The sequence below is a fragment of the Ochotona princeps genome, chromosome 2 (genome assembly GCF_030435755.1).
Source record: "Ochotona princeps isolate mOchPri1 chromosome 2, mOchPri1.hap1, whole genome shotgun sequence".
Lineage (NCBI taxonomy): Eukaryota > Metazoa > Chordata > Mammalia > Lagomorpha > Ochotonidae > Ochotona > Ochotona princeps.
In genome coordinates this window covers 100,234,067-100,249,179 of record NC_080833.1, presented here as the reverse complement: position 1 = coordinate 100,249,179, position 15,113 = coordinate 100,234,067, and the positions used below count along the sequence as shown (strand labels likewise).

The 15,113-nt window shown below is 38.7% G+C and overlaps 1 protein-coding gene across 1 annotated transcript in view; it reads right to left on the bottom strand.

Moving 5' to 3' along the window:
- The window catches only part of MAN1A2 (mannosidase alpha class 1A member 2), a 160,258-nt gene that overhangs the window by 13,060 nt on the left and 132,085 nt on the right, over nucleotides 1–15,113 (bottom strand). The window contains exons 10-12 of the mRNA XM_058660113.1: nucleotides 13,473–13,692; nucleotides 10,438–10,610; nucleotides 8,471–8,586 (exon numbers count right to left, since the gene is read on the bottom strand). Coding sequence (XP_058516096.1) covers nucleotides 8,471–8,586; nucleotides 10,438–10,610; nucleotides 13,473–13,692 — 509 coding nt within the window. The remainder of the gene's footprint in view (nucleotides 1–8,470; nucleotides 8,587–10,437; nucleotides 10,611–13,472; nucleotides 13,693–15,113) is intronic.

Genomic DNA, 15,113 nt, shown 5'->3' with positions numbered 1-15,113 from the left:
AAATGACAGAGTCTTTATTCAACATACATTTAATATTGAAACACATATTATATTTGTGTTCCCAACGCAGATGATAAGGTTGCAACAATAATCAATATTTAGGAAAATCTCACATATTTCTCTTTGAGTTCATATTCTGGTTGGGCAATGTTTAAGGAAATTGTATGGTACGTTAGAAGAAAGGTGCTATGGAGAAAAGTAGAGGAGAATCATTGGGATCAGAAATTTTATATAGATGATCAAAGAATGTCTTAAAATACAATTGAAATGGTGTAACTAAAATGCACACTTGGGGCCAGCAATGCGATATAGTAAGTTAGCATCCCATTTAAGCACCAGTTTGAGCCCTGGTTACTTCACTTCCAATCTAGCCCCCTGCTTACGCACTTGGGAAAGTGGTGCAAAACAGCAGGAGTACTTGGGCCCCTGCATTCCTGCGGAGACCCATAAGCAGCTCCGGGCCCAGCCTCAACCTGGCTGGGTAGTAGGACTTGCAGTCATCTGGGCAGTGAACGAGCAGATGAAAGTCCCCTGGCAACCCTGCCTTTCACAAAAATAAAGTAAATATTTAAAAACAAAACAAAAAAGCAAAACACCAGATAAGCTTGAGTGATTATAGTACAGATGCAAATAGCCAATTTCTTTTTTTCCCCGCATACCACAGACTAAAGATTATTCAACAAACTCAACTCATTTACTGAGTAGCTCACATGCAAAGTGCTGGGAAAACCAGAAGCGTTAAAGGAAATGTTCCTGCAGTTAAAAAGCTTATGTTTTATTGCCAGAGACAGATAAAACATGTCTGGTAATGGCAGTGCCATGAAGAGAAATATAACAGGGCCATGGGAGAAAAGAATGGATAATCTAGATGATACACATTGGTCACGTGTTCCCATTCAGACCTTCAAAGTATTCAGCAGTTTTAAGCAAGGAAAAACACAGATGTAAGCTTCCTGACATCAGAACTGTTCTGCTGTATTCATTGATATGTATTCCCTACTACATGAAACAGTAGTTGACACATGAGACATTTAACAGTTTAAATAGTAAGGATCCCAAGAAGTAACAATTAATACTTCTATCCCAGTTTATTTCCTAAGAACCTCTGACTTTTTTTCTGTGTCCTTAATGTATACAAAAAAAAAAAAAATCAAATGACTTATTCTACTCTTCGGGTTTTACTATAAGCCACTTAAGTGTTAAGACTGTTAAGACTGACTTCAAAAATAAAGAGATCAAGAGATGCCTGCTCATTCAAATCTTATGTTACACTAATCACTGTTAACTAGCTACTGTCAAAATCCTTTTCTCATTGAACTTCTACAGCATTCAACCTGTGAGATACTTTGTTAAGAGTAAACTCTCCCAGCTTATTTTTGCATAAAGTTATTACAATTCAAATACATGTCATGTTTCTTCTAGGAATCTAAACAATATTTATATTCACACACTTGTATATAAAAGAACATTCACGGAAGCATTTTTTATAATGACAAAAAACTAGAACTAATTTTTTAGACTATAGCTTAAACAAATTCTGATACATTTCTCAGTGATTGATTTATGCCAAGATGGAACCCTTTCCTAAATAAAGATTATGATTAAAACTACATATGTTAGTACAATAGGTATATAGGTACATATGATACTCCTAAAGGGAAAAATAAAAGGCTATACATTATAAGTACATATATTATGTGCTCACATACACCCACAAAAAAGCTTATAAAAGGATATATCAAGGACTGTTTAATAATTGTGTTTGGGGGCCCAGCAGCATGGCCTAGCGCCTAAAGTCCTCGCCTTGAAAGCCCCGGGATCCCATATGGGCGCCGGTTCTAATCCTGGCAGCTCCACTTCCCATCCAGCTCCACGCTTGTGGCCTGAGAAAGCAGTCGAGGACGGCCCAATGCATTGGGACACTGCACCGGCGTGGGAGAACCCGGAAGAGGTTCCAGGTTCCCGGCTTCGGATCTGCGTGCACTGGCCCATTGCGGCTCACTTGGGGAGTGAATCATCGGACGGAAGATCTTCCTCTCTGTCTCTCCTCCTCTCTGTGTATATCTGGCTGTAATAAAATGAATAAATCTTTAAAAAAAAATAATTGTGTTTGGGAAATGAGATTTTTTTTTTCCTTCAAAGAACTACTTATTTGAAAGTAAGAATTACAATGAGAGGGAGGGATTGAAGGACGGATGGAGGAAGAGAGACAGCAGAGCAAAAGCGACAGCAAGAGAGAGATAAAGAGAGACAGAGATCTTCCATACACTGCTGTACTCCCCAGATGGCCACAATGGCTGGGGCCGCACTGGGCTGAAGTCAGGACCTTCACCAGAGTCTCCCACGAGGGCGGCACGGACCCAGGAACTTGGGCCATTTTCTGTTGCTTTCCTCAGTGCAGAAGCAGCAGATGGACTAAAAGTGGAGCAACTGGGACTTGAACCTATATGCCTATATGGTATGGCAGCACCACAGAGAGCAGCTTAACTTGGAATGCCACAGCATTGGCCCCTGGGATATGAGGCTTCTAAAAAAAAAAAACTGCACAAGATACAGATATCTACATTAACTGATGTCATAGATCTTTAGAATAATTAATTTTATCCATTTGAATGCAGGGAAAGAGAAAGGGAGAGGGAGAGGAAATGGGAGAAGGAGGGAGGGAGTAAGAGAGGGAGGAAGGAGGGAGAGAGAGAATGAATATATGATTATCTGCCATCCACTGCTTCACTTCCCAAATATCTGTAATAACCAGCGCCAAATCAGGAGCTTAGAGGTCAATCTTAGAGTAGGAACTCAGCATCATCTGCTGCCTCCCAGCACACACACTAGCAGGAAACTGGAACTCAGACAGGACTGTAAGCTGGTACTCCTGGGATGTGAGTATAGTAACCACTATGCCAAGCATGCATCCCTACTTAACTCGTTTTAAAATAACCAGTGTGGATATGTGACTAAAAAGTAAATACAGCAAAGATTATTAACAAGCTAAAGTAAAGAATCATCGTTCTTTACCCATATTCCATACTTCTACCTGAGGAAGTTCTAAAAGTATGACTAGGGGAACAAAATTAATGTACACTCAGTATTTCACTGCCTTTTTCCAAAAATTCCATCTCCTACAGAAAACAATATGTATTATTATTATCTCTGATTTCTGAAAGTCATCCTTATATCCTTGTTGACACTAAGACATAAACTTTAAAAATGTGCAGCACTCCTTGACAGAAAAGGTACTATTGTTGTTGGTAATATAAGCTAGTACAACTATTTTGGAAGACAGTATGGAGATTTCTCGTAAATGCAAATAAATGAACCATATGCTCCAGTCATCCACTCTTGGATATTTGCCCAGATGAAATGAAATCAGTATGTAAAAGAGTTATCTATTCCGCCACATTCATTTCTGTTCAACTCACAATAGTTAAGACATAGAATTAACCCTGATGTCCATTAACTAATTACTGAGTAGAGAAAAAGTGATATATATACATTATGGAATACTACTCAGCCATAAAAAGAATGAAATTCTTTTTTGCAATTATATAGATGCAACTAGAAATTACTACTCTTAGTGAAATAATCATGTTTGAGAAAGACAATGTTTTCTCTGACATGTGGCAGTTAGTACAGAATACCAAAAGTTACGGGGAGGCCAGCACGTTGACTCAACTGGCTAATCCTGCACTTCCAAGCACAGCATCCCATATGGGTGCTGCTTCATGTCCTAACTGCTCCACTTGCCATCCAGCTCCCTACTTGTGACCTGGGTAAAGCAGCGAAGGATGATCCAATGCCTTGCAACCTGCACTCACATGGCAGACTCGAAAGAAGCTCCTGGGCTCTCTATTGCCTCAGGTCTGACTGATGCGGCCACTTGGGGAGCAAACCAGAGAATAGAAGATCTTTGTCTTCTCACTGTAAATCTACCTTTTCCAACAATAACAAATATTTTTATTTAAAAAAAGTGTATAGGAATGGAATAGACATCTTCATCTCATGACAGAATTGTTTTTAGTACTTGTTTAAACTTCTGTGGAACTGTGGCCTTCCTATGCTTCACGTGCAGAATACCATGATTAATGATGAATTAAGTCTGTGAATATAAAGGAAATTGAAGTTATATCTGCAAATTTTTCTTTTTTAAAGGCAGGAAGGAGTGGGCCTCAGGATGGGGCGTCTTGCTAGGATCCGGACTCCAGCCACCAAGTGCACATGATGAGCTGTCCCGGGGCCTGCCTGGGTTCGGGGGCTGCTTCCTTCGGGGTGAGTACACCGAGGGGGGAAGTCTCTGTGACTGGGTAGTACCGGGGCCCACCAACCACCCTCATTGGGCGGTGAATGGGACTGGGGAGGGGTGTGACCTTGGGCCTGGGGGCTTAAACTTCCAGCAGCCTCCCAGCTGCTGATGGGCCTCAGGAAGGGGCATCTTGCTCGGATTCCGATCCCAGCCACCATGTGCACGTGGTGAGCTGTTCCAAGCAGCCAGTGCACCACTTGGTGCCAGGCTCTGTCTGAGGGCCGCCTAGCCGGGGAACTCTGAGGTTTTGGTTCTTTGAATCACTGTTTAGGTAGCTCCAGGTTGATCCCACTGTGCTTCTGGGATCTGAGTCAATCCTAAAGATTCCCAATGACAGTAACTCTTCCTTTGAAGAACTTGTAATCACTGAACGATGCTGAGCACTGAACACCAGTTCATGCAAAAGCTAAGGGTCGGGGCTTGTCCAGCAGGATATCCTATTACCTGACATGATGATGGATCTTGAGACTGGTCACATTAGGTGGGGCCATAACATTAACTAGCACTCGAGAACCACATCCGGGGGTAGATTCTGTGGGGGATGTGTGGGCCACACCGTGTGGAAATTTTAGCCCCACTGGTTAGCTCAAGAGTTTGGGTGGTGATGGACTAAGCTAGGTATGACCAAGGAGCCTGCCATCAATCACAGGTAAAGGAACCCGCAACAGTCTGGACTGGTCAAGGCAGCAGCACCCGAATGTGCATCCTGAATAGGGTGTGGGGTGGGCCGGGCTGCAACATTCACCAGCTCATATATGGCCAAATGGAAGGCTAGACTGTGCCGGGCCCTGTGCTTGCTAGAACATACAAGAATCTGGTCTGGGAATAACTCAAAGTTTCTTAGGGTATCTTCCCAATCGAAATGCCGGACTCAGAATCCTAGCCAAGAAAAGACAGAAGACAGAATAAGTCAATCAACCACCTCAGCTATATGTTGGCAGCGAAATATGGGGCAAATGGAGACTCTATGATGGACTATGTCAATCAGTGGATTCTTCAACGACCTCATCATGCTTGGAGTAGCAAGACTGGCGGCGGATTCATAACTGGTGAACTATCAAAACCACTTGAGCAGGTATCTCAGAGCATGCCCCACATCTGGGACTTGGGGTGGGTGGGAAACTGGGTGGGGCTTCTCCCTTAAAATCCTCCTTTACCTCAGATACATGAAGGAAACAATATGGAAATAATAGTCTTACCCACTTTCCTATAGCCCTTGAACCTTTTTTTACCATAATTAACTATGTAAAGATTGTCAAAAATATAATAAAAAATTAATAAAAAGGCAGGAAGGAGGGAAATTGAGGAAGTGAGTGGGGGGAGAGAGTATTACAGCTATACCTTTGAAATGCATGAAATTGTTTTTATGCTACTATTTTTAAAAGTTTATAAATCATAAATGTTTACTAGCTAAGATTAACTTAACATTGAGGATATGTTTAAATAAATTTAGCCTATAATAATCTACAGTGATGTCCTAGGCCTTCATGGTCCCTCACCACTTACTTGCTGACTCCAACTTCCAGACCTGCAAGCCCCACTGATACTAAGTGTCATATATAGGTGCACTATTTTTTAGCTTCTACACATTTCAACTACATCTTTTCTATGTTTAGATACAGAAAGTCTTACTGTTGTATTACAACTGCCCATAGTTTTCAGAATAGTAACATGCTGTACAGCTACCTTCTTGACTATCAATTTGCCCTATTCAGTTTTTCTTCAAGGCTGGTTTAAACAACATCTCTTCCATTAAGTCTTCCACCGTGTATTCCAGCCTACTAACGCTTTTTTTCTCTAAAACAGCTTCCAATTTCATTAACATGTCTTGTATGTATTTAATAAATGTAAAGTTCATTATATTAAATAACAGCGCATTCACTTTATTTCCTGTATTAGAGTTTTAAGGAAATAGGCTTTGAAGGAATCTGTCTCCGACCCTCCTCACTACACAGCTTTAGTGATACCATCGGTAGACGGGTTAGATGAATTAGGAAGCACTGAGAGGCACTGAAGAAGCACAGGATGTGACCCCTTATTTCCATGGACAAAAAGCACTTGTATTGCTTCAACTGCTCTACTAGACAACATTGAGGACAACACAAAAGGCAAAACTGCTCTTGATTTAGCAGAAGAACACAAGAACACAAGTTTTTAACCTTGTCTTACCAACTAATTGCCATTTTTGGTAGCAAAAACTACACAATTGTTGTCCATTAATGACTGTGAAATGAATTCCAACCACTTGATAGAATACACAATCTTAAATTAAATGTTACTCAGCTTCTATCAAAAGCCCAAACTAAATGACAACTGAGAAAAATCCAAGGGATCACACTAATCTTCTACAAAGTTTCACTCCATAAAGTCTTAACTTGTATCTTTATGAAAAAGAAAGCTATAGAATCCTCACAGAAATCATTCCACTGAATTGCATTTTAACAGTATGTAATCAGCTGTTACAGGGTAGGTTATATAAAGAGTGCTTTTATAACTTCTTTAACATCACTGTTTTCAGATGTATTATTATTTATGTGCTAGGCTGAACCACATACAATTTCCATTATTCAAGCATCTACTTTTGAAAAGAGTAATTTTGTATGGCTTCTTAATTTGATTATTTTTATGGGTTTTACAACTCTTGTCATCACATAACTTGACAGAATAAAATGGCTTTTCTCTTCTGTCAAAGTAATATGTTTTCCCAAAGCAGAGAATGACATGTGTAGCATGATTCCTTTCTGCCTTAGCAGCACTGAATGTAACACTCAATCATGATCATTTCTTTAGCTTAAGTACTGTTACAATTATCTGTATGTTTCTTCTTGCTTGGTATTTTTCACTTTTAATGATCTAAACATGCATGTTTTTCTAACAGTGACTATAAAGAACTGGTTGCCAACAGCATTTTGTATTAACAGGGATTCTGCCTGAAGATGACAGGCCAAAGTAACTAGACTAACTAATGACACTCCGTAAAGATACTGGAAAGGGACAAAGTAGTAAGCCCTCTATTTCCAGTCCTGTGCCATGTGCTGAAGTGTTCAAGGTCTATACTGAAGCATTTGACAGTTGTAAAAGTCGGTCTTGGGGGCTGGCATTACAGCATAGTGAGTTAAACCACTCTTTGTGATACTGCTAACCCATATAAAAGTGCCAGTTCAGGATTCAACTGCTCTGCTTCCAATCCAGCTTCCTGCTAATAGACTAGGATGGCAGCACAAGATGGCTCAACTACTCGGGTTGCCCCTGCCACCCATGCAGAATACACAGATAGAATTACAGGCTCCTGGCCCAGTTCATGTGGGCAGTAAGCCAGCAGATGAAAAACCTCTCTCTCTCTCTCTCTCTCTCTCTTTCCCTTTCTTTCCCAGCACTATCTTTCAAATAAAAAAATAACAAATCTCTAAAAAAGTCAGTCTGTCAGAAGTGACATCTAAGTGGAATTTAGAAGCTTAAATGGAAATGAGAAGCCTTACGCTTTTTATATATACAATCTCTGAATGAAAATTATTTTAGTTTAATGACAGAATATTCATGTAAAGAAATGAAAAATGAAACTATTCAGCTCTTGAGCAGAAGAGTCACATGAAGAAAATGGTATATGAATGTTAGAAATCAAGTATTTTTTAAGACTCAAAGAGAATTTAAATTAGCATTATGCTACTACTACAGCAATATATGATACAGATAAGATGTTAAAACACCTGATGAAAGAATGCTGAAAATAATCTTTTCACAGCTTTAACACTATCACTCCATAGACAGCCTATTAAATACAAACGAAAAAGAAAAAAAAAGACTATTTACATGACCTTAAAATCAAATCCGACCTATGGTCAAACTTACATCACTAGTGTGTTAAAACCAAGGCCAGCAGAATTTCTGCATTTACAGGCCATTTTTGTGTGCTTTAAGAAGACTTCTGAGTAACTCTAACACAAAGAGCTAAGAAAAAAATAAGTTAAAGATAGTAAACACTTACTTGATAAATATCTATTTTATAGTTTGTCATTCTTGAGATACAGCTAAAAATTTATAGACTCAATTGTGTAAAAGGACAACCATCAATTTAGTGTAACATTTCATACAGTCATGATTCACTATCTAGTGAATCATCACACAGCAAACCAGCCTGCAATAGAACAATCTGAAAAGGCAACTACTTACTTCAGAGTTTCAGCAAGAAAGAAGCTCTGCTGTACATCATCGTGTGTAGGAGTAGAGGAATACACATCTTTGATGCCAGAAAACCCACCACGAACTCGGCAATGCTTTTCAATGGCCTGTGAAACAGATCCAATGGATCAGTTCTACACAACTGCAAGTTGTAAAGGACAATTTAAAGACCAAAGTCAAAAGTTCACAGTGAAAATTTGACAGTTTATGAGTAAGACATTGCCAAATAAAAATATTTTCATAAAAAAGCCAACAAATGAGGTTAAGCTGCTGTTTGACTCCAGAACCCCATACTGAAGTACAGGTTCTAATCCCAACTGCCCTGTTTGCAATTCAGCTCCTTGCTAACACACTTGGTCAACAACGGAAGAAGGCCCAAGTACTACGGCCCCTGCCACTCAGCGGAATACGCAGATGGAGCTCTGAGCTCTTGCTTCAGCGTGAACGAGCCCCAGCCACTGTTGGTCATAGGAGCAGAGAACCAGAGGATGAAGATCACTTTTTCTTTATTTCTTCCTCTATGAAATTCTGCCTTCATATAAATAAATACTATTTTCAACAATTTTTAAAAGATTTATTCATTCATTTGAAAGGCAGAGTTACACAGAGAGAATCTTCCATCTGTGGGCTCATTCCCCAAATGGCCATAATGGCTGGGGTTGTACCAGAACAAAGCTAGAAACCAGGAAAAACTTCTGAGTCTCCCAAGTGAATGCAGGAGCCCAAACACTTGGGCCATCTTCCACTGCTTCCCCAGGTACATTGGTAGGGAGCTGGACCAGAAGGGGAGTTGCTGGGACTTAAGCCAGCATCCATATGGAATGCGGGTACTGCAAGCAGCAGCTTAAGCTGCTACATACTTGGGAGCCTGTTACCCATGTTGGAAACCAGAATGGAATTCTTAGCTCCTGGCTTCAGCCTCATTCAAATCTGGTTGTTGTGATCCTTTTCGGATGTGAACAAGCAGATGTAAGACATTCCATCCTTTTCTGCCTACCAAATAAATAAGTATTTTTTACAAATATTATTAGCTATAACAACTATGATATTAAGAGCCAATAATTAAGAAATATTTAGCATGTACTGAAGGTTTTTCTAAGAGCCTTGGATGCACTAGTTTTTAAATTTCATAATATTCATATGAAGTTAATAGTTCTGCTTTTCAAATGGAAAAACCAAGTGGAATTGCAATGAATTTTGTGTTTGCGAGTAGGAAAAAAGAAGAGTTCTGAGCTTTACCAGATAAGCAAAGGACTTTCTACCACAGCTTTCCCCTATGAGAATCCTTACACAATAACTGACAGAAATTATTAAGGTAAATGTGTTAAGTTTATTCAAGTATGTGCCTGAGCTGAAAATTCCTAATTTCAAGTATGTATACATTCTGGCTTTCAGTCTAGAAAAATTGGAACTGATCACTGTTATGTGATTCATCAAGGAATTACAGCACAAAGTGAAGCTAGCATGGGTGCACTAAAGTGGGAGGGTTTTTTTGTTTTGTTTTGTTTTTATTAGTTACGTTGCATTATGTGACACAGTTTCATAGGCTCTGGGATTCCCCCAACCCTTCCCAGTGCCCTACCCCCATGGTGGATTCCTCCACCTTGTTGCAGTATTACAGTTCAAATTCAGTCAAGATTCTTTGTTTGCATACATATACCAAGCATAAAGTGGGAGTTTTATAGTGACATTTTGTTACTTAAACTACTCATTTTACACAGAATATCTTATAGTAAGAATAATGAGTGTATACTAGCAGGATAGCAGTCCCAATAGGGGAAAAAATGCATTACAAGGTTATACTGCTATTGAACCTCAAAATTTACCATGGAGTTTCTTCAACAGATAAATGAAAATCGCCCTGCAGTTACTGAAAATGAGGTAATTCAAAAGTGCATGGCATGACAGGGGGCTTGATTGAGTATTCTTGCAGAGAAATGCAATACTGACGGACTTACCAGGGCTGCTTCCCAGCCCCACTGCCTGTATCTGGGATCATGAGTGAATCGCCATAGGTACCAGTAGGTTTCAATTACTTCCGGTCGGAGGATGTAATACTTTTCAGCCTGCCGGACAGCCACAGCCTCCAACGCACCATCAAATTTAAAGGACTCGGGACCTAACTTTACCGCTATAACATGACAAAAGAAACAAATGCGCAAAATAAACCATTTGTATTGGATTGTATGAACATTTTTTCCCCTAAAGGAATGAGGGTATAAAGTATTTTTTACTGTTTTATTTATTTATATTGTTACAGTTTTGCAAAACAAATTATTTCCACAGAACCAAATTTAATTTTCTCATAATGGACTTCTAGATATTCCTATTAATTTTGACACGAAATATTTTAAGCATAATATATCAACACATAAATATATATATATATATATATAGTTATAGATATATTTTTAGCTTTATTTTAATTTTGCTTATTTTTCTTGCTATTCCACAATACAGTTCCAAAGGCTCTGGGATTTCCTTTCCCCTCTCCTTAAAGCCCTGCCAGCCACTGATTTCCCCTAAATCATTATAATAACATAGTCCTTCACAATCAGTCATAAGTCTATCATTCTGCTATTTAAGTTGTATCGACAATGGCAGAGAGTCCAGCATTCCATTGTCGAGACATAGTCAACAGTTTCATTGATTTGGAGGAAGAGAGGCACACTGCACTGTATGTTCACATCCTTATGTGATAGCCTCTGCTGCACAGTTACTATACATCCCCTTAAATGAAAAGCCAAAAAACAAAATCAACAACAGAGAGAAAAATACAAAATTGCTAACAACATGAAGTTAAACAACATGCTACTGAATTACCAATGTGTCACTGAAGAAATGAAAAAGAAAAATAATGCTATTGTGTGCCCTATGAGTGAGGAAATTAATAAGAAAAACAAAGCTTTTTGGAATGCATGAAAATAAAAACAAAAATATCAAATCCCCTGACATGTAGCAAAAAACAATATTGAAAGGGCTATTGATCTCATAATTTGCATGATGATTGCTTTATATCAGAGAGAACCTATGATATTTGTCCTTTTGGGACACAGTCAGTCAAAGCCAAAATAAACAAATGGGACTACATCAAACTAAAAAGCTTCTGTACAGCGAAAGAGATGATCAACAAAGTGAAGAAGCAATCAACGAAATGGGAGAAAATCTTTGCATACTATAATATCAACAAGGGACTAATATCCAGGATTTACAAAGAGCTTCAGAAACCCAATGACAACAAAGCAAACAACCTAGTGAAGAAATGGGTGAAGAAAATGAATAGACATTTTTCAAAAGAACTTTAAAAATCATTGGTGAATAGGCAAATTTCTAGTTAGGTAGATATCAATTTTACACTCAAGATAACTACCACTATATTTCGATTATTCTCATTTTCACAAATGTATAGACAAGATAATAAGATCACACTCAATTTTCTGTTCTAAGTATCTTATTTCACAAAAGCAGAAATGAATGCATAAAAATTCTATCTCATACATTCCCACATATACTACTTTATTTCCTTAAAGCAATTACTTGAAAATCTACACAACAGAATTCAGAAACAAAAGTGAAAATATTTATGCCCCCAGCTGTAGAAAACTGTCTATGTTGCCTTGTAATTAGACAAGAGTTACACTTCTGAGAGAACAGCAGCCAACAGCTGGCAGGCATTCTTGTCTGGGTTCATGATAACTTGGTGTTAACTATATCAGCATGCAAACAGAATTCTCTATTCTTCAATGTCAAACGTGCAAGAGAGGAGAGGGGCCAGTGGACTGCCACCACTGCTTGCTGAGGTCCTTGGGCTGGGGTGGAGACCACTGAGGGCTTTTGATGTGGGCAAAGCTGCAGCCAACCAGTCTCCTCTGGCCAGGTTGTTATACCCCTTGGCACATATAAGAGCTAGGGCTGGGGCAGGACAGGTGAGGGACTAGGAGAACCAGTGCTATGGTATTCCCTAGGTCAGGATGCTGTACCTGCCAAGGTGTACAAAAACTGAGCTTGGACTGGGGTCCTGCTGGGCCTTCTCGAGTCAGGCCACCACACCCACTATTGGAGGAGACCCACTAATGGCTCTTAGCACTGGAAAGCAGCATGTCCTTTCACCTAAGGATGGTGTTAGGTGTTAGGATATCCAGTATCAAGGTCAAGAACCTGTGGGTGAGTGCTGTGGCTTCAGAACACATATTGTATGATTGGACCACCCATACTGCTTACTCCTGTGCAAAGGAGCCAACAACATCTCAGAGTAATGATAAAGATGTGCAGGACACAGCCATTGACATTGAATGGAAGTTCTCTGGCTTGTGAGAGAGATGCATTACATGAGATAGAAAGATAGCTCCAAACCTGGGAATGGGCAATCCCTATGCCCCTCATCAACAGGAAGCAACTACAGAAGATATTATATATCTGCACCTTCCAGCAACCCTTGGATTAAGAGCTGAAAATATCTAATAGGAGAATGAAATAGGACAGGAAGGGTCAGGAGTTGGAAGCCATACTCCTCCCACTCTTTGTAAATTCCACATATCTATCCATCAATCAAATGAGTCCCTCCACCACTCCACAGGATGAACTTCCTCTGACAGGTGATCTGTGGGGGGTGTTATCATGAAACCACTCTCCTTCTCAATATCACATGGAGGATGGAACCACACAGGGGTGATCCCTCTCTTCCTACAAGCCAGAATGGCAGGCAGAAGCATTTTCATCTCTAATTTTTCCTCTCTTGACCCATTCTACCGCCGAACATGTCCCATGTGTATTTGTGATATCCTCTTCTTTTAAGTAAACTTTACTTTAAATGAAAAAAAAAAGATGAGGAAGAACAAAAGAGAAAAAAAATTCTGGAATGAAAAATTAAAATTCTTACAAAAATTACCTACTGTGTTACAGTAAACTATCTTAAGTAGATATTTTTTATTTATTTCCCTTTAATTCCTGGACATTTTTTTTAACACAAAAATTACCTCATTAAGATTCTTACCAGTTCTGTCGTATGACTCATGACATGTACGTGCTATTTCTGCCCCTAGCTCTAAGTAATGACCAGCTTTATCCTTTCTGGAACCATCCGCTCCTAGAGCAAACATTCCCCCAGCAAAGCAGGCCAAATGCCCCATCTTCCTTTCCAAGTGACCGTTCTTCCATTCTCCAATAAAGACAAGACCGCCATGGGATTTCTTAATAAGATGTTTTTCTATAGCCTACAAAAAAGAGAAAACATTCAAGTGGTTAGAAGCAGACCATTAATGTCGAAACTTTCTATATCCTGGCTATCACACAAATAAAAGCAGTTTCTTTCGAAACTGAAAAACTTAATTTATTACAAATCACAAATTATTTATATTATTATTAATATCACTATTAATATGTTATAGTATACACTCATAAATAAAAGGTAATATAACATTTGGAGTGCGTAAACAAATGGCATATAATTTGAAACAAGTGCTCTCATCACTAAATATGACAAATCTGGGGAGGGAAGACATGGCTGAGGATCAGCTTTCTAAATAACACAACCTACTACAGGATATGCTATCTTCAGTTAAGTAAAAATCATAAAAATCAACTGAGATTCTGATGGTAAATTATAACCCAAGAGTCTTTAGTAATATGTGTTCTATTTCATATGACAAAACACTGAGACAGGTGCCCAGGTTAGTAAGAAAATATAATTTCAGTATTTAAAATGGTTTCTCATTTTTCATGTAACTATACCATTTGGTAAAGTACTTCAAAAAGCCACCATTGAGTGAGCCACCTTACTGTATTATAAATCTTTCAAAACTAGCACAAGTTTGAATACTGATCCCTTTACTCCGCAGTCCTTTACTTCCTCAGCTTCGACATCTGTTTTAGACAAAGATGGGTCAAAGAGGCCATATGATAAACACAACTGATGCTCCTGGAATGTCAGTTTTACTCAGAGAAAAAACTGAATTATTATATAGCATAATAACCACATTTCATTTCAAAATGAGATTTTTAAGAGCTTTGCTCTTTTGAACTACAATCTCAGACCTTGCTGAGAAAGGTTACAGACTATTTTTCTACCTTTAGAGCCATTTTACTAGAAAAACATGACACCACATTAATTCAGCTCTCTTTGATAGAAATTATTATATGTTACTAGTGATTTCTGACAATAAAAGGCAACATTTTACTCAAGAATTAATGCTTATTTTTATTGTGGGTTATTCTCTGGCAAATTCAGTAACAGTAAGCTTTGGAAAAATTTATTCTATACTCTGTGATAACAAATGTTTCAGAAAATTGAAGGGAGTATGTTTTATTCATTATCTTCTACTTCAAAAAAATCTCTTTGGTAGTGCAAATTTGATAAACGTTTAATTAACAGGTTTCTCAATGAACAGCATTCTTAATAACTGCACTTGACCTGCTGTTGAGAGAAGGGGTTTTTGATAATGGACTACTAGCGCATTCTAAGTGTAGTGACTGCTGTTGTTTTCTAGCCGTACGCATTCTGATACATACATGCAAAGATTTGTTTTGGCAGTGTAGGAACAAAGGTTTTTGTCTTTGTGGATCTCATGATGCTTGCATATTTTTGTAAACAAGATGCTTCATAAATTTCCTAATAATTATATTCTTCACCTTGCTT